Source organism: Haematobia irritans, chromosome 1, assembly GCF_050003625.1.
Source record: "Haematobia irritans isolate KBUSLIRL chromosome 1, ASM5000362v1, whole genome shotgun sequence".
Lineage (NCBI taxonomy): Eukaryota > Metazoa > Arthropoda > Insecta > Diptera > Muscidae > Haematobia > Haematobia irritans.
This window is the reverse complement of record NC_134397.1, coordinates 93,594,884-93,615,457: the sequence shown is the minus strand read 5'-3', so window position 1 is coordinate 93,615,457 and position 20,574 is coordinate 93,594,884. Positions and strand designations below refer to the sequence as shown.

General features: G+C 35.0%; 2 protein-coding genes across 2 annotated transcripts; one reads left to right on the top strand and one right to left on the bottom strand.

The window, feature by feature from the left end:
• The first annotated feature begins 246 nt into the window (after positions 1 to 246).
• Positions 247 to 2,752, top strand: LOC142221419 (uncharacterized). Its single transcript, XM_075291137.1, has 3 exons — positions 247 to 598; positions 719 to 894; positions 1,808 to 2,752. The coding sequence occupies exons 1-3, from the start codon at positions 323 to 325 to the stop codon at positions 2,226 to 2,228; spliced, it is 873 nt and encodes a 290-aa protein (XP_075147252.1). The 5' UTR covers positions 247 to 322; the 3' UTR covers positions 2,229 to 2,752.
• Positions 2,753 to 3,627: 875 nt separating this feature from the next.
• LOC142228468 (uncharacterized) lies at positions 3,628 to 8,316 on the bottom strand. The gene is made up of 3 exons (XM_075298910.1): positions 6,499 to 8,316; positions 5,664 to 6,387; positions 3,628 to 3,722 (listed from the first exon to the last, which is right to left on the bottom strand). Exons 1-3 carry the CDS (start codon positions 8,314 to 8,316, stop codon positions 3,628 to 3,630), a joined length of 2,637 nt encoding a protein of 878 aa, XP_075155025.1.
• Between the last annotated feature and the right edge of the window lie 12,258 nt (positions 8,317 to 20,574).

The following is a 20,574-nucleotide window of genomic DNA, read 5'->3' as shown; positions in this document are numbered from 1 at the left end:
CAGGGTTATATCAGAAAAATGAGTCTTCATCCTCACGCCAATATTTTTTTCAGTGCATAGATACTATTGACTACGTGATAAAAATTTTAAATACTTCAAAAAATTTATAAATTTGCCCAAATGAAAATGGACCAAAATGGGCTAAATTCCGTTTGGTCCGACCATCGGACCAAATTTAAAAATTAGAAATCTTTTGGACCAATTTTGGTCCGATCGGACCAAAATGGAAACGCTGATCGAGCATTCGGTGTTTAGTGTGGGGTGACAATGGAACGCTTTTAAATTTATATTTGCATAAAAAAGAAGAAGAAAAGAATAATTCATGGCGGCTTATAAAAAAATTCAATTAAATTTGGATATAGATGTTGATGTTTTGACTGTAGAATCAATAGCTGAAATTGTAAACACCATTTTGAAAGCCCTATTATACCAACGCAATCAGATACCATTTGTTTACGAAACCTACAAATACTATGTCGGCAATTGGTTGAAAAATGGTAACAGGCAAGAGAATTTTGGAGAAATTGCAAGTTTCCAGTTGCAGCGACAGAGGGACCATGCAACAGATACCTATGATTCTATAAATGCTATGAAAGATGTAGGTGACCATTAAAAACATTTATAATAGTAATATACTTTTTGCTATTAAGAATTATACAATTTTGTTAATGTTGATATTTTTGCTCCAGTTTGTTTTAATCAATATATCGAATTTCAGGTGATCAATGAGACGTTTAAGTGGAGGACTATAAAGACTTTGCGATTTTTATTTGGTGGCACAGTTTTTACGCCAAAGGAGTCATACACTGTTCACATACCATGTAACGATATTATGATTGATCACAGCTCCGAAAATCATCGGATACATCCTTCAAAACTTAATGGAATTCTTTTGTAAGTTTATAAAACTTCCATACAATATAAACGTAAAGCGAACGACAGGAAAATGTCAAAGGAAGAATAGTATATTTTGACTTAGTTCTTGTGGGAGCATATTATAAATGATAGATAAAGAATCTCAAGGAGTTTTCGCTTGTATACACAAGAAATTTTGAGTACAGATATATATTAATTTTAAATTTATTAATGTTCTCAAGAATTCATTGATAAAGAAGTTCACCACGTGTGCTATCTCAATGAACTGAATAATTTAAGTGATTCTGAAATAAAACTGTACCTAACTAAAAATTGTAGGATTAACTTGTGTGGAAAGATCCACTCTTACAAATTCAGTAATTTTATAGCTAGATCTAGCTATGATGTTAATGTCTCTGGAAAATCTCAGAAATCGCTATTATCTAGTAATTTTTTATTTCAATTTCGCTATTTTTTCTCGTCTTATAAAGTATGGAAACGACAATAATTTCTATTTTTCTACAGAATATGACTATCAATTACCATAAATTAAGAATATTATTAAAAAAAAGTAGCTTAGAGAATGGCGGATACAACAAGGAAAGCCAGGAAAATGAACTTGAGCAAAGTATCTTTTGAGACATTTTGGGATATCAAATATTGACGAGATTTAACGTCAATATACAACCATACATCCAAAGATTCATTTTTTGATATCTCGACGACAAAATCAAAATCTCCTATCGCAACTATACGATAGTAAATCATTAGTACCTGAAAAAAATCAAGCTTTTGAATCAAATATATCTTATTTTGTTTAGTTTCACTCTAGACGAACGAATTGCATCGTGCCGAAATTGATGAACAGACAGTTAATATTTTTATATTTACTTTGTATTGTATAATTTTTCTGCACTTTTTATAATATATTATTGTTTTGCGTATGTTACAGATCGCTATTGACGAATCACGATCTTTATTCTATTTTCTCTCAAAATCTAAACGCTACAAACTTGTACTTGGAATTAGAGTTATTTGATTATCCATCTGCATTCGCTGCAACTTATTGTTCAACAAATCGTAAGATGTTTCCTAAAGACCTTTATATCGTACCATCAACCTGTAAGGATATTCACATTTACTTACAACATAAACGATGTGCTAACGTTGATTATAGGCAATTGGAATGTTGCAAAGAGATAAAAATATTCGAAGATATCATAAATTTGAGTTTAACCGAAAAAGGAAGAGGACAAGCCGATAATGGATCTTTATTAGTGAAGGAGGAATATAATACCCGATGGTGGGAATCAGAAATTATTGTACGAGGATTTAAGGAACATTCACGGAAAGGATTAAACATATGGTCATAATATTTGCAGAATCAATGATAAGCTATGGCAACAAATACGTCAAGTCGGCAATAATTTAAATACAAATTCTTAACCACTACATTTTAACAAATAATTTATTGCTGTTAGTACGTTGTCTTTTTTTCATTTAATGGTTATCATGTTGCTACTTGGATAAGATGCCTCAAGAGTGATTAGACGAAGATTGGGTTGTAAAACGACGACTTGCATCTTTTGACCCGCTTATCTCATTTTCTTGCCAAAGAAGTGACTTGCCTAAGAAGTGAATTAAGGAAACAATTCGAATAATTAAATTGATATTTTTCAGTTAGAATTGCCTTAAAAAGATACTATTCAAAAACTATTACGACGAAATGAAGGACTTACAGCCAATTTCTCATATCCGAAACTGTGGCTCCCATAATAAATTTATATATCGTATATGATCGGGAGGGCTATAGCCCCCCTAAAAAAAATAATAAACTGAAGTTATAGCTTCAGTTAAAGTTTTCTTTAATAAAAATAAATAAAAAGTCAGACTTCAACTAACTATACTATTAATTTGTAAAAAAAGCAACTAAAAGTAATTCCACCCTTTTTGCCAGCAAAAAAAAATTGGGTGTTGCTCTAAAGTCACAACTTTAAAAGCACTTCCAAAAATGTTCTCGCAAAGAAGTTAATTAATTTAACTATGCAGGAAGTTTTTTTTAATTCAATTTTTTATAACTCGTTTTTTCGTGGGTAATTTTTTTTGATAGGTTAAAAAAGTGTAACCCCCATTTGCAAAAAAGCTAAAGAAAACTTCAAGCCTACTTTTACCATATAAATTATATTCGATGAACTGTCAATAAATTGTTTTGCATATAAGCATAAGAGTTTATAAAACGGTACAAATTTTTAAAATTTTACCGCAAAAATGTTAAATCCATTCTAGAAAAATTTTAATTTAATAATCTTTGAAAATATTCGAGGTCAAATGTTTCAGACAATTGCAATGCATTAAAAATCATAAAAACTTTTATTTGGGAAAATATAACAAAATTTTTTAATTCACCTTATAATAAAGAAACTAACTTACAATTTAGAAGACAATGTTAAGAAATGAAATTATATATTACCATCGGCAACAATGCAAAGTCGTAAATAGGTTTTTTTCCCAGAGGCCTTCCTACGCTTATGTGCAAAGCCTTATATGTAGTCAACAAGGTTTCTTTGTCTGCCGGCAACCGACTTGATTAAATCGTTTCTACCCCCGGAGCTTACAAAATCACAAATTGCAGTTGCATGGGCAGACGATTTAAAAAGTCTGTCGAATGTGACCCCGAGAATCTTGGAGTAATTTGTGGAATTATTTCGCCGTCGACTATGACGGTAAATCACTATTTACTTTTTTATTGTCTTTAATTTAATCTTTCACTATTCACTGCTGTTTGCCATTTTGTGCATAAAAAGAATAACTGTCACAAAAAGACAATTGGGATTGATTGAATGTCCCTTTAGATACTTCAATGCAAACTTATCGAAATATAACTCAACGAAATGAGAGCGAGAGTTAGAGTTAGAGGACAAACGGCAGAGAGCGGAGCGATCTGTTCACGTAATACCCTACAGTGGTCAAATGCTTACGTGAACATATCGCAAGATGACAGATATGTTCATAATGCGGTTCAAAAGTTCGTTAGCTAACGTATCACTAACGGAGCTTCATGGAAATGGGGGTTAATGGTTTAAAGGGTGATACGGTCAAAATTTGGTCAATATAAACTTGACGTATTTCTTTCAATTTTGCATTTAAAAAACCTGAACACCCCTCATTTTGAAGGTGTGTGTGTGTAGAATGTTGCTCCTATTTTGATTTTGGAATTCACTCTTCAGTTGTCAAAATGCCGTCCAAGCAAGAAGAGCAGCGTATCAAAATTTTGCTCGCGCATCGCGAAAATCCGAGCTACTCGCACGCAAAGCTGGCAAAATCGCTAAAAGTTGCCAAATCAACCGTTACAAATGTAATTAAAGTGTTTGGGGAACGTTTGTCGACAGCCAGGAAGTCTGGATCGGGGGGAAATCGAAAACCGGAAGCCGCTGAGACGACAAAGAGAGTTGCGGTAGTTTGAAGCGAAACCCTAACCTCTCTCTGCGAGATGCCGCAAATAAGCTGGGTGTATAAACAAAATACGACGCCCAAAACGCGATCCCGGAGGCTGTACACGACGATGCTGACGAAGTTTGACTGCGTGATAATGGACGACGAAACCTACGTCAAAGCCGACTACAAGCAGCTTCCGGGACAGGAGTTTTGTACGGCAAAAGGAAGGGGAAAGGTAGCAGATATTTTCAAGCACATAAAACTGTCAAAGTTCGCAAAGAAATATCTGGTTTGGAAAGCCATCTGTACCTGTGGCTTGAAAAGCAGCATTTTCATAGCTTCCGGGACTGTCAACCAAGAAATTTACGTGAAAGGGTGTTTGAATAAACGTCTGCTGCCTTTCCTGAAGAAACACGGTCGTTCCGTACTGTTTTGGCCGGATTTGGCATCTTGCCATTACGGTAAAAAGGCCATAGAGTGGTACGCCGCCATCAACGTGCAGGTGGTTCCCAAGGACAAGAACCCTCCCAACACGCCAGAGCTCCGCCCAATTGAGAAATACTGGGCTATTGTCAAGCGGAACCTAAAGAAGACCAAACAAACTGCTAAGGACGAGCAGCAGTTCAAGGCAAACTGGCTTTCTGCGGCGAAGAAGGTGGACAAGGTGGCTGTACAAAATCTGATGGCAGGTTCAAGCGTGAGGCCCGGCAATTCGGATTTGGAAAAGCGAAAGCCTAACTGAATATTTTTCCTGAATTTTATACTAATTGAACTTGAATCTTTACGTTGCTCTGTTGACCAGTCTGTGCCAGATTCGATGTGTAACTGCCTGACATTTACAACTGTCTCCTTTGGTTCAGCCTTCGAGTAGCGTCTGCTTTCTACATTGCAATGCCGTCGTGTCAAGGCTTGATCAATAACTTGTTCGCCACCTGTCATGTGCGGCCGAATATGGTTTGAATTTCTATTGACTTTAGCGCCATCTGTTTGTGGAAAGCAGCGGACGTATAATGAGTATTATACATCCCTGGCAAAAACTTTTTTTTTTTTTTTTTGGTTTTAGTTCCACGTCAGTGTGTGTTTGTAGAGTCACATAGTGCTCATATACCAGGACTTGATGAGAGACATGCCAATGTTTAGGGTCTATGTCTTAGTATAAATCTCCATGATTTGAATTGTAGGTCGTTATTACATTGCGTGATTTGTTTGACATTTGAGAAAAAATGGCGAGCTTTATAGCGAAATTTTATTGTGTTTGATGAAGTCAACTAATTCTGCAATATCCGCCATGTTCCGTTTTTGAAGGAGGTCAGGTAAGTTGTTGAAATGCTTGAAAATTTCAAAATTTGGTCGATTTTGTTCAAATTTTATACAGCTAAAAATTAAATGATGCTCATCTTCTACCACATTACAGGTGTCACATAAGTTTGATGGAGCTATGCCAATACGATGTAAGAATTTTTTGCAATAAGTATGGCCAGTTAATAATCTATTAATCGTCTTAATGTCGGTGGGAGCCATTGTTACATTTTTGAACCATTGGGTCTTCGGAGGTTCATGGAAGAACAGTTTGAAGTATGTGCCTTTGTGTAGAACTGCTTCCTTGTAATCATCAGACCATTCATTCCAGAGTGATTCCTGAATTTTACATTGTGCATCTCTTATTGATAAGGCGGTGGAGATTGGGCTGCCGGCGCTAACAGCATATTTGGCATAATAATCTGCGGTTTCATTTGGTGTGATCCCAACATGCGAGGGTGTCCATATAAAGGTAACAGTCGAAATATATGAGTTGTTGATTTTTTCCAGTATGTTGTTGACTAAATAGTTGTGAGCCGAATTGTTGCTTATAAGCAAACATGCATTTTTGCTATCAGTGAAGATAACAGCTTTGCATATTCCTTCCTCTAATATTAGATCAATCGCTTTGTCAATAGCATGTAGTTCACCAGTGAGAGAGGAAACCTTGTGTGGTATGGAAAAAAGAAAATTTTGATTTGTCGAGATGTTGCAAACCGCACATCCTGAGGACTGTGAGCCGATCGATGCATCCGTGGCCCAAATGGAATAACCCATTGTTTTGAAATCATTTATAGACTGACGATATATAGCAATTATACATTCTTTGTTAGTATTGTTTTTGTTTCCATCAAACAAATTTAGCAGGACTTTTATTTTATATGAGGGTCTTTTGTTCTCATTTGTTACAATATTATCAAAAATATATTTGAATTTGTGATAAACCATACCCAAGCTTGTATTAGAAGACGAGGAGGTGATATATTGGTATAAAGATAGATTAAAGGTTTTTAGTTTTATAAGTTCTTTAGCAGCAATGAGTTGCGTTCTTTGTTTGGGAGGTAAGGTTCCAGCTAAAGCATAGATTACATGCGTGGGTGTTGTTCGAGTTAGACCAAGATTCCTACGTAGAATCTGATATTGAAAACTAGTAATTTTTTTGTTTAGGTATGTTGGCATATGCGCCATGGAGGAGTTGAGATATTCTGTCTTGGAGAATATAATGGATTTTGTTATGTTATTGGCAACGTAGGGGTGTATACCATAATTCAGAGTTGTTATCATTCTTATGGCCTTGAGAGAAAAGCTGCAGGAATTTATGACTTCATCATAATGTTCTTTTAGAGACAGACTGTTTTTGATATTTCTACCAAGGAATTTTATACTTGTAACCGGTTTTATCAGTTGACCAGCGAGAGATATTAGTGGAACTTTTCTTGCACCTTTAGCCACATACATTGTAGATGTTTTCTCTATGTTTATTTTGAGATTTAAGTCTTTTAAAAGCGAAGCAAAACTGATTACTTTATTTTGCAGTTTTTTAATAGCATCATCAAAGTCATGACTATGAGTGAGGATTATGAAGTCATCCGCAAATTGAAAGACGTGCGTATTCTCATCTTCTACGCCATGGAGACCCAACGTGTAGATATTAAATAATAATGGGCTCAGACAACTGCCTTGTGGGATGCCATTAAAAATTTCTATTTGATTGTTTCCCATAACTAATATTCTTTTGCAAAGGAATGACATTATCCATGCTATTATTTGGTTAGGGAAGTTTAATTCAAGTAGTATAGATTGCAGTACACTGATATTAACCCGCTCATAAGCATTGCTAACGTCCATTGTAACCAGTACAACTTTTCTTCCCTTTTCTTTTTGGAGATTCATAGTGTGAATTAGGTCGTTAATGCAGTGTGAAGCCGACATATTTTTCCTGTAAGCGTATGACCTATTTGGCAATATGTGGTTTAGATTAATGAATGTATTTAAGCGTTCTTTTACCATTTGATTTGTAATTTTGATGAGTACCGAGATGAGAGCTATTGGTCGAAAATTTGTATAGATATCAAGATCCTTACCTTTTTTTGGTACTGGTACTATTTTGATTTTTCTCAAATTATCACTAATCTCGCATGATCTCCAAGAGTTATTGAGAGCTTCAAGCAGTCTTTTTTTACATACCAATGATAGTTGATGGATCATTTCATAAGTAATACCATCTAGACCAGCGGCTGAGGGGGTAGTTTTGCCTTTCAAGACGTGGACTAGTTCATCCAGTGAAAAATCATGTGATATAGCAAAGTGCGTTATTGGAGTAACAAATGTGTTATCCGGAACTTGAAGTTTCATGTGGTTTAGGAATTCCATGTTATTCTCTTCACACCATTTGGAGCTTGTTGACGTTTCTTGTGACTCCTTACATCCTCTAATAAATTTAAAAAGTGACTTTGAGTCAGGTTTATTGTTGAGCTTTTCAACTTTATCACAGAAAGATTGTTTTTTAGCCCTCTTGGCTGCATTTTGAAAATTTTTTATTGCTTGGTGTAGTTTTGAGGCATTTATATTGTCTTTTTTGAGATCAAAAGTTTTTTGAGCTGCTTGTTTTAGTCTGTATAGTTTATCTACTTCTTTATTCCACCACTTTTTGGGTACTCTGTTTTTAATTAAAGTGAACGTTGATTTCTTAATTTCAGACTTAAAGCAATTTTGGATATCCCGCATGTTGTTCGGTATTGTAATTTTTTTCATATTTTCCAATAGTAAGTTTTTTGCCAGAAATTTTGTTTTTTTTAATTTATTACTCATAATTTTGATTTCTATGGGGTAGTGATGACTACCACCAATATAGTTTTTTAATACTGACCATGAAGTAGGCATGTTCGTGTTTGTGAATGAAAGGTCGAGAACTGAACCATGAGAGTGGTCATTTATATTCTTCCTAAAGGTGACACTGCCATCATTTAAGCATCGAAAAATTGATTGGTTAAAAATCATTTTGATTGCATTACCTCGGGATGAGTCAAAAGTGTCTCCGAAAGCTTTTGACCGGGCATTGAAATCACCTAATATGAAAACATTTTGCTTGTATTCTAAAAAGAAAAATAGTTTTTCCAATTCAATTTTTAAGGTATTAGTGCTAATTGAATGAGGGAAGTATACTGAAACAAATATTAAATTTGTGTTTAGGTTTTTTGTTTCACAAATCAGAATATCCAGTGAACTAGAAAATTGTATTTTTTTAATTTTTATACTTTTTTTACTAAGTATAGCAACACCTCCAAAATTATCATGGCGTTTCTTAGTTATAATATTGTAGTTGTTAAGGCACGTTTTAGTGTCTTTGTCTTCATAATTAAAAATTTCACTAAGAATGCACACATCAACATTTAATTTGTTTAAGGCCGGTATGCACCTCTAGCGAAATTTTCGGTAGCAAAAATTTATTTAAGTCTACAACAAAAAAACAGGGCTGTGTACACAAATTTTAAACAAGCTAATCGCTTTTAAAAATTGTTAATATATGTTCCAAATATTCCTCAAATAAATTGTTTATTATTTACAGACCTTTTAAAACTTTTACGCACACAATGATTGTAATAAATTAAATGTTTGCTGCCAAAATATGCTTTTGACAACCCTGTTATTTTCATTAGAGGTGCGTACCAGCTTACGAAATTGAACGCTACCGAAAATTTCGTTAGCATAAATAGCAATGCATTTCTTATGGGAATGAAATTATTCGCTAGAGGCGCATACCGGCCTTTAGATGATAGTCTAAAAATAATTTATTTTTTGGTAGGCTTTGAATGTTATATTGTAGAATAATCATTCACAGTTGTATTATTATTTTTAAGATTATGTGTTTTAAGTTTACTTGTAGATGGTACATTTTTGATAGCTTCTTGGAAATTCTGTAGAATATTTAGCCCCTCCGAGCATTTGATTGATTCAAGAACTGCAGTCATTTTAGTATTGAATAGCGTGACTACTTTTTCAAAATCAGAGACAGTAGAAAAGTTTTGGTATTCGTATGTGGGTCTGGTGGGAGTAATTGTCACTGGTGTGGCAACCGGATTTATTCTCGCTGGTGAGAGTCTAGCAGCTTTATTATATTTCAACTTGGTAATTCTTTTGTTGATTTCCTCATTTATGGAATTGGAGACAATATTGGAGTTTTGATGTTTTTTGGTAGTAATTTCAGGAAAATTTTTGGCATATTCCTCTTCTCCAAGAATTTCAAAGTAGTTCGTGCTTTGATGAGATTGCAGGCATTCTTTGCGGGATTTATTTGATAAGGCCATAATTGTTCTTACTGATTTTTCCACTTCCCATTTTTTACACTTTGTTGAATCGTTGGCTGAATGGTCTGATTGATTACAGAGAATGCATCTTGGTGTTATACAAGGAGCAGCGCATTGGGTTGTCATTAAACAATCTTTACATTTTATTTCTTTACAGTTTTTTTCGCATGGGATAAAATTTCCACATAGTAAACATCTCTTTTTTGACCGACATCGAGTTGCAATATGACCCAATCTTCCACAGTTTTTGCAAAGACGGAGAGGGGGTACATACAAGTTCACTGTAGCAAATGTTCCAAACATGTCCACTTTTCGAATCACTTCATTGTGAATACAACCAATCTTAATTGTCCCACTTGGATATTCTATACCTTCATCATTTTTATTTATATATCGGTATACAGAGACGCATTTAAAAATATTCTTCCTGTTGATTTCATTAATTATTTTCTCACCCGACCAGGATGTGGGAACATTTTTAATTATATAGAATTTTTGGACAAACCGATCCGGAATGAATGTTTTCATTTCCAGACTCAGCAGTTTCTTGTTATTGACGAAGTCATTTGCTTCATTTGATTTTCTAAATTCCAGTCTGAAGGTGTTTAGACCAACGTGCTTGGATTGGAAGCTATTTGGAATGTTTAATTTTTCCAATTTTTCAAATAGGTGGAGTTCACAGTTTCTCCGACTGGAGCTAATTTCATTTTTAGTTTGGAGAATTATATAAAAAGGGCCTGGATGATTTTCCGGGTATAGAATCTGGGAATTTTCATACATATTAAAATTGTAATTTATCTTTATATTAGATGGAGATTGTGTTGTGTAGTTTGTTGTGACACTTTTGAATTTTTTGCTCTCAGGCATTTCAGCATTTTGTTCTTTTTTCCTAACATCATGAATGTTGGGCGGTTCTTTTTTCTTTTCATTTCCCACCATGATTGGTGGAAAAGTTTTTTAGGATTGCAATTTTATAATAAACACTGCACTGGTTTGTTTTTGTTTTCCTTTTAATAATGAAGTTTTGGAATAACACTGCACTTGTTTTTGTTTTGATAACGATATTTGGAAACAACCGTTTATAAACGAAGGAGTTTGTTTTTTTTTTCGTAATGTCAACCAAAATAGCTAACGAGAACAAAACAGATAAGCGACCGGCGCGTACGGCAAAAACAAACATATGTTTTTGTTGGGGATTGGAATCAAATTTCGCGATGGCTGGGAAGTGGAGAAGATTATGGCGGTTGCAGCGTCATTAATGGAGGTTTTTGTTGGAGCGTCAGTTTGATTCCGAGTTTGGACGTTGAGAAGAGTGGTTGGTGTGGCAAGAGAAAAAAGCAAAGGAATAGAAAGATTGCGATTGTTGATTGGATTTTATTGAATAAATTTACCTACATAACAAACTTAACAAAGATACAAAGATACAAACTCATACAATTTGATATAAACAATAATATAAAGACAGTTTTGTTTGAAAGTTTTTAACGAGAAATAAACTAAATAATATAATGAATAAACAATATTACAAAGTTTAATGTTGAATCAAAGTGTGGTTATTACAAATTGAACATTCTTAAAAGTTTAAGCAATATTATAAATTCAATAATATAAAAACAATAATATAAATGCTTAATATAGCTTAAAAACTAGTTATTGCTAAAACCTGAAAAGAGAAATGAGAAATCAACATTAGTGAAATCAAGCAAAAAAATATAAATTAATAAGTCATAAGAACATTCAATAAAAGAGTACTTGCCTGTTGTTGTCCACCTCCACTGCCATATTGTAATTGTCATCGACTCCAGTCTTTCCCAGCTGGCGAAATATTTGATTGTCTCCAGAAGTATTGTTGATTTTGGCTGCTGAATTGCTTTCCGTTTTCCATGAATGATCCTATTCCATCTTGGGTGTAATTAGCGCTGGTCAACCTACAGCGCCACAGGTACCTCTGTTTCGTCTGTTGTCGTACTTTGAATACTTGGACATTTGTTTGACATCGACTGACGGACAGACATAGACAGGAGCTTCTGCAAATAAAATAAAGAAATCTATTAGTTCTTTGATTTAGGCCAGTTTTTATGTGTTAGCAAAAAGGGGGTATTCATTAGCGCGGTTTTGTTTCGTTGCGCCTGGTTTGGGCATGATAAATAGTTTTTAGGCTGAGCTCACCCTAGGACTAATTTTAGAGTTAATAGGACTGGAAATGTGGGTCCACTTTTAACGCTCTTAATGTTTGTCCCCGTAGGAACACTAAAGCTGTGAAACAAGAGCTACACGAAAAAGATTATTTTTTTTATTTACGGAAGTTATATTTTGACGTTACTAATACTTACGTGATCTAGACGGACGGACGGAAAGACATTAAAACGAAGAAGGGATTTTGTGAGGTCCTGGCGAGATATTGGCAGATGCTGTTTGTGGAAGGATTTGAGATTAATTTGATTATATTGTTTTGATAGAATACTTATCTTTTATGAATTGTTTTGTTTGTTGGAGAATGTACAATTTTGCCGTAATTAATCTTCTGCAATTTCATGATTTTAATTTGTCTGAAAGAGAGAGAAAGGGTAGTAATAAAATATGTTTATAACGTTATTTGAAAAGAAATAATATTGATATCAAATTATTGAAAATGGAAGGCTAAAGAAGTTATAAGGGAAAAGGGAAAAAGGTGATTTAAAAGAACAGGTGAGTAGCATTTTGGGTGTCCCGAGTTGATGGGCCACGGGGACACCATGGTTGGGGAGGGTCAGGCCATGGCATGCCTTGGAAAACCGGCATGCCAGCAAGCCAATATGGGTGGTAAGTTGTGTGAATGTTAATTTTTCTTCTTTTTGTGATACGTACCTGTTGTTCTTTGTGTTGTCCTCCAAAGCTGGTTGAATGTTTAGTTTTTTTGTCAGCTGCCAGAGGACTGAGTTGCCTGAGAAATCAGGTTTACCACTTCATGTTTGTGACCACAACAATTTCCGATCTTGTCTGGTGTGTTCGTGTGTGTAGGTCCCGATGTTTAGTCCGATTAAAGAGTCCGAAATCGCGTGTCCATGAACGGATATATGAAGTCTGGGTGGGAACAAACGTGGTCAGGTGTTCGTCGATTTCAAAAGGGGAGCGTAAGTCACGACGCAGAATGGTTTTCGACTAAGTTGTCGTTTGCGACGTTTCCTGGGAAAAGAAAATACCATCATTAACAATAGTAATAGTTTCAATAGTCCAAATTGTGTTTACTTGCCTGTCCGTCCGTATACTTATAGCTTTACATATGCCAACCAAAAAGAGTCGTGGATGAAATTCGTTTTTTATGTTTCTCCATTGTCCTTTTGGTTTTTGTTTATTAGGGGGTAACACAATACAAGTTTTTGAAATTTCGAAGTGAAGTGTGTGTGCGTCCTAAAAGAGAAAGATATTGAATTAGATTGCGGTTAATACTATTTTTTTTATAATTTTCTTTTATTTGGATTTTTATTTTATTTATTATTTTTACTTTATTTCATTTTCATTTTATTACATTTTAATTTTCAAATTTAGTTTTTCACTAAAAATTTTTATTTTTAATTTGAATTTAGTAGATTTAGATTTCGAAATTTTAATTTCTTTATTATTATTATTTTTTTGTAAATATTAATTCCATTTAGGTTATTTTTGGGTTTCAAAGATATTAATTTAATAAATCACAATCTATTATCATTTATTTTATATTTTTTAGATTTTGTTGGTTTTTATAAATTATTTGCTCATTAATTTTATATTAGGGTTAAAAATTACTTTTTTCATTTACTATTTAGTTTTTAATTTATTATTCATAGTTTTTATTAGGTATAATTTCGATTTTACTTTTTATTCATTTCTTTATTTCATTCATTTTTATCCATTTCGTTTTCATATTTATTCATTTCAGTTTGAGTTATTACATTTCATTTTTATTCATTTAATTTTATTTTTTTATTTATTTCATTCCATTTTCATTCATTGCATTTCATTTTTTATTAATTTCATTTTAAATTTAATTTTAATTACTATATGGTTATTCCTTTTAATATTCGTAGTTGTTATTAGGTATAATTTTTGAATCTGGGTTTTTATACTGTTTATGTTTTAATTTTCATATTTAATCATTTCATTTTGTTTATTTCATATCATTTCTATTTATTTATTTATTTCATTTTATTAAGTTTTTTTCTTTTTCATTTTTTTTTACTCATTTCATTTAATTTTTATTCACTTCATTCCATTTTGTTTTACTGCGTTTTATTTTTATTCATTCCATTTCATTCATTTTAATTCATTTTAATTCATTTATTTTCATGTCTTTATATTTTTATTCATTTCATATTATTTTTAGTTATTTCATTGCAGTTCTATTCATTTCATAATCATTCATTTCATAATCATTCAATTCATTTTTATTCACTTAATTTCATTTCATTTTTATTCATTTCATTCCATTTTGATTCATTGTATTTATTTTGTTTTTATTCATATCATTTTAAATTTAATTAAATTTGTTGTTGGTTTTTGAAAGTTGTTTTAGAGTTATTATTGTTAGTTTTTTTATTTATTTAGTATTTATTCTTCAATTCAATTTCAATTTTTTGAATTTAATTTTTGTTATCTATTTTTTTTTATTTTTAATTTTTTATATTACTAGGTTTACAATTTTTTTGTTATTTTATTTTATAAACTGAATTTTGATTGATTGATTTTGTTTTAGTTTTGAGTTGAAGGTTTGGTTTTTTTTTATAAATTACGTTTGGGCGTTTAGTTTTACATTATTTTTTTTTTTATTTCTAAATGTTTCATTTGATTATTTTATTAGGTATTTATTTGTTTAAGTTTTGATTTGTTTCTGGTTAATTTTGATTTTGATTCAGCAATATTTTTTTTATTTTCTGGTTTTCATAAAGTGCTATTATTATTTTTTTGTTTAGATTTTTGTTACATTTCATTATTTTTATTTTTTTTATCTTTTATTTAATTACTTTTTAGGTATTAAGTTTCTCAATTTCATTTATGAATTTTTGGTTTGATAGTGTTGGGTTGGTTTTGAATTTGGATTTTTATTGTTTTTAGCAGTGATAGTGATTTTTATTTTTTTTTGTGGATTAAACAGTTGTAGATTTAAGTTTTGTTATTAGTTTTTTTATTTATTTAATTTTTTTGATTAGGTGTTGTTGATTTATTAATTATTATTAATTAATAAATTAATGATCAACTTATTTCATTTTTTTTCTTTCAAATAGTGTTTTATGGGGTTATCATTATTACCAATTTTGGGTTTGAATTTTAAGTTATAAGTAGAATTGTTTTTTTTTTTTATATTGAGTTTACGGGGTTATACAGTTTTAATTTATTTTTTTTTTTGTTATCAATTTCGTTTTTTATTAATTTAATTTTAGGATTCGTATTTTTTTATTAGAATTTTGAATTTTATCATTATTAAATTGAATTTGTTGTTTGATTTAGTATTTTTAATTACTTTTCATTTTTGTTGGATTTTGGTTTTAGTTTTTAGCATAATTTTTAAATGTTGATATCTGAAAACAAAATAAGGTAAATTAAATAAAAATATCAAATTAGGAACACAATTAGTTAAAATATTACATTACCTTAGTCATTCCGTTTGAAATGGTTAGGACGAGAACAGCCAGTTACGATCAGGAGCATTCTGTTCCCATCTGCTCAACCATGCCATCAACCACTACAACTACAGTAGTAACTACTATGGCTGCAAATACTGGAGCGGTTGTCACCCATGCTATGAGTGGGGCCATAACAACAAGTACATCGACCACGTCTACCCCAGCACAATCTGCCGATGCAACAATGATGTCGGGATTTAACAGTACTCCAAATACTCCCAACTTTATCAGTGAGACTGCAATTAACATTCAAAGACAAATGCGAGAGAATAGAAATTTGGAGGCTGGTGCTCAAAGGCCTGTTGATACGCACGCCGACAACTAATTACATGCGGTAATTGATTCTGCCATTGGGTTGGGGCAAGTGGAGTTAATCCGACTATTGGATGAAAAGTTACGGCAGCTTGTACCACAGCTTGTGCAGCAAAGCTTAACTGGTATTACGAACGGCCCAAATACATTGGTGCAAAACCAAACAACAACAAATTCATTGCCACAGAATCCACCACTTCAAAATTTACTAGCACAAGAAATTCCACCAGTCACAAGGAACACACAACGAAACGAAGAGAGATTCCAGTCAGATGCAAGGGGACTATCGGCAACTCAGAATATACAACATCAGTCAGTAGGTGGCCCACCACCACAAGCGGAAGATTTCGGAGCGGTTGGCTATTCGGCACAGCAATACCATCAAGGCTACAATGGAGGCGGACAAAATCGATTTCCACCGCCCCGGACGTTTCCAAATACAGCACAATCCCCATATGTTCCAGCATCGTCATCATCACGCAATAACAGGAAAGTGGACATTGAAAAGTGGAGACTCAAGTTCGATGGTACATCCAAGTCGATCACAGCTGAAGATTTTATTTTCCGCCTAGAACAGCTCAAGAACGACCATGCCTGTGATGATGAGGAGGTATTAATTAGATTTCCACAACTATTAGAGGGTCCAGCTGAGGACTGGTACTGGATGCAGAGACGTCTGGGACGAGTGCATAGTTTCGAAGCTCTCAAACAGGCGTTCCTGTCACAATTCCGAAAATTTGAGAGCGACTTTGATGTACAAAGGCGTATGATGGACAGACGACAGGGTCCACAAGAAACTTTCGAAGATTTTTACAACGCGATGTTGCAACTTCATCATCAACAGCGAGAGCCTATGAACGAAAACATCTTAATTGAGATGATGAAAAATAATTTGAAACATACCTTGGCCTCGCTAGTTTTCCCGATCCGAATGTATGGGCTTCAACATTTCCGAGAAGAGTGTCGAAAGGCAGAACAGATGTTGGCAAACCAGCGGCAAGCAATACAAGCTACTCGACAGTATGCTCACCGAGTTCATGCCATCGATTTTGAGGAGTAGACTGAATTCGAGGTGGAGGCAATTTCGCGTTACATGCTGGAACTGCAAGGAAAAGGGCCACGGATTTATGGACTGCCTTTCGACCACTCGTAACCTTTTCTGTTATGGATGTGGTATGGAAAATGTGGTGAAGCCGAAATGTCCCAGATGTAGGGGAAACCGGCAAACGGGCGCGTCGAGAGGGGTAGCGGGCCCGGCAGCATCGAATCCCCTGCAGAAGTAGTTGGTGATGGTCATGATGAGCAGAAGGGACCTGAAATAAAAATTTTAAAAAATAGATTTAGTGATAATGATAAGTATAGGAGTAAGAGTAGTGAAATGAATTTTAGGGAAATAAGACCTTGGCATGTTAGAATGAGGGAATATGAAATAGTTAGAAATAGGATTTTTAATGGAAATAATGAATTAAATAGAAATAGTGTAGTTAATGAAGTAAGTGAGGAATTCTCAAGCAGTTTACGTCCAAATTCAATATAGACGTCGTGAACCAACTAGACGGATACTGCGAGCTAGGGAACGTTTTAAAACTAGAAAAAGACTAAGGCGCGAGATTGCGACAACAACACTGTATGAGGGAGAAGATACACGATTGTATGTAAAAATAAAAATTGGTGAAGAGGTAGTTGAGGGGTTGTTAGATAGTGGCGCAACGGTGACTTGTCTAGGCAAAGGTTGCTTGGAGCTAGTTGAGCGAGCCCGAATCCCTATTTACAACTTCTCAGCTACCGTAGGAACGGCAGATGAAACCCCTCATCGTGTTGTTGGCCGCATTCGAGCGCCTGTCAAGTTAGGAAGGATTGAAAGCGTAGTAACTTTCTTTCTAGTCCCAACCTTGAGTAAAGCACTTTATCTCGGGTTTGATTTCATGAAGAAATACAATTTACTAGCCGGCGTTGAATGTCTATCGCTTGAGGAAGAGTCTGGTGAGGTTTCATTGGATCCATCGCAACACCAGTTAAGCAACGACGAGAGGAAAAATTTGGAGGAGGTCATAGGCCAGTTTCCGTCGTTTGAAGTTAGGGGACTGGGCAAAACTTCATTAGAGACACACATCATTGACACGGCAGATGCAGTTCCGGTAAAACAACGTCACTATCCGGTATCTCCAGCAGTGCAAAGCCTAATGTATGCAGAGCTGGATAGAATGCTTGACATGAAGGTCATTGAGCCCAGTGAAAGTCCCTGGAATAATCCTGTAACTTTGGTTCGTAAAGGCACAAAGAACAGGTTATGCCTAGATGCCAGGAAGCTCAATGCCCTTACTATCAAGGATGCCTATCCGCTTGGAGATACACACTTCATTTCGAGTGTTGATTTGAAAGATGCCTTTTGGCAAATACCACTCGAAATGAAGAGTCGGGAGAAGACTGCGTTTACGGTACCAGGAAGGCCCTTATATCATTTTACGGTCATGCCTTTTGGGTTGTGTAATGCAGCCCAAAGGATGTGTCGTTTAATGGATAAAGTCCTTCCTGCAAATCTTCGTGAAAGGGTGTTTGTCTATCTTGATGATTTGCTCATTATTGCCCCTGATTTCAAAACACATTTGGAACTTTTGCGACAAGTTGCAAAAGCTCTGAATGAGGCGGGACTGACTACCAACGTGGCCAAATCCAAATTTTGCTTCAAGGAGTTGCGCTATCTGGGATATATAGTTGGTGGGGGAGCATTGAAACCAGATCCAGGCAAAGTCTCAGCGATAGTCAGCTGTGAGTATCCAAAGAGTGCCAAACAAGTTAGACGTTTCATGGGCATGACAGGATGGTACAGGCGATTTATTGCAGATTATGCGGAAATTGCTGCACCGATTTTTAAGACATTGAAAAAGGGACGTGGGTTTGAGTTCGGCGATGAGGCGAAAGCAGCGTTTGAACGGTTAAAGGATGCGCTAACCCAGAGTCCAGTTTTAAGGCACCCCGATTTCGAGAAAAGATTTTTCATCCAGTGCGATGCTTCCGATGTGGGAGTTGGTGGTGTTCTATTTCAAAGAGACGATGCGGGAGGAGAAAACCCTATCGCATACGTTTCTCAGAAATTGACCCCAGCGCAAAAGAACTATTCCGTTACCGAAAGGGAGTGCCTGGCCGTTGTGATGTCAATTAAAAAGTTTCGCCCTTATATTGAGTTGATGCCTTTTACGGTCATCACTGATCATTCATCACTGAAGTGGCTGATGGCGAATAAAGAACTGAGTGGTCGTTTGGCAAGGTGGAGTCTTTTGCTGCAGGGGCACAATTTCGAGATAGAGCATCGCCGGGGTAGCCAAAACGTAGTTCCAGATACATTATCACGATATAATCTGGACGAACTGGAGTTAGCATCCTTTAACCTAGTAGACCTGGATGCTCCAGAGTTTAAGGAAGAGGATTACCTGGACAAGATTAAAACCGTAATGGAGAATAAATCGAGTTTACCTGATTTACGTGTGGTTGATAGCTTTCTCTATAAGCGGACAACTCCAGTGACAATGGATATTCCTTTGGAAGATTCGGTTTGGAAGTTGTGGGTTCCACAGTCTCTTACGAAGTCTGCTAAAGCCCACAACCCAACCACCGCGGCCCATGGTGGTTTCCATAAAACTCTGAGTAGGCTTAAAGATTATTATTACTGGCCGAATATGAATATACAGGTTAGACTTTTTGTTCGGAGTTGCCAGGTTTGCAAGGAAACGAAACCAAATAATCAGGTTATGCGACAACCCATGGATTCTCATGTAGAGATAGATCGGCCGTTTCAAAAGGTTTATATAGACTTTTTAGGCCCCTACGTTCGCTCCAAAACCGGAAATAGCTTCATTTTCATCGTTTTGGATCACGTGACAAGGTATGTTTTATTGAAACCGATGAAGAAAGCGACTTCAAGGAATGTTATAAAATTCCTAGAGGCAGAAGTATTTCATAAATTTAGTGTCCCGGAAACTATCTTGTCAGACAATGGGAAACAATTCACCGGGAAAGATTTTGGAGCGTTCGTAGAGGCTTATGGGGTTCGGCACATGAAGACTGGGTTATACTCTCCGCAAGCAAATGCATCGGAGCGTGTAAATCAGTCTATATTGGCAGCGGTTCGGGCGTATCTGCATGAGGATCAAAGGGATTGGGATCAGAATTTATCCGCGATTGAATGTGCACTGCGATCGTCTGTACACTCCTCGATTGGCATGACACCCTACTTTGCCTTGTTTGGTACTAATATGGTTACTCACGGTAGCGTTTACAGGCTGGCTAGGAAATTGGATTCCATGAAAGACCCTGAGTTTTGTGCTTTACCCAAGGCTAGCAAGTTGGAGCTTGTGAGGCACGAAGTGGGAAAAAGGCTGGAAAGAAGTTACCGTGACAGAGCCCAGAAGTACAATACTCGCGCTAGAAAGGTCCAGTTTTTCCCGGGGCAGGAGGTTTTTCGTAGAAATCACCAGCTGAGTGATTTCAGTAAAAATATTAACGCGAAGTTGAACCGGAAATATCTGAAATGCCGAATTGTAAAAGCGGTTGGAAAATGCCTTTACGAGATTGAGGATTTGAAGGGAAAATCTTTATGAGTGTATCACGCGAAGGATTTGAAGCAATAACGTTGTCTTCTTGCTTGTTAGATCTAATAAAAGTATTAGGTTTATTTGGAGAAAATTTTTCACTTACCTCATTAATTTAAGTTAAGTTCGTTGGCAATT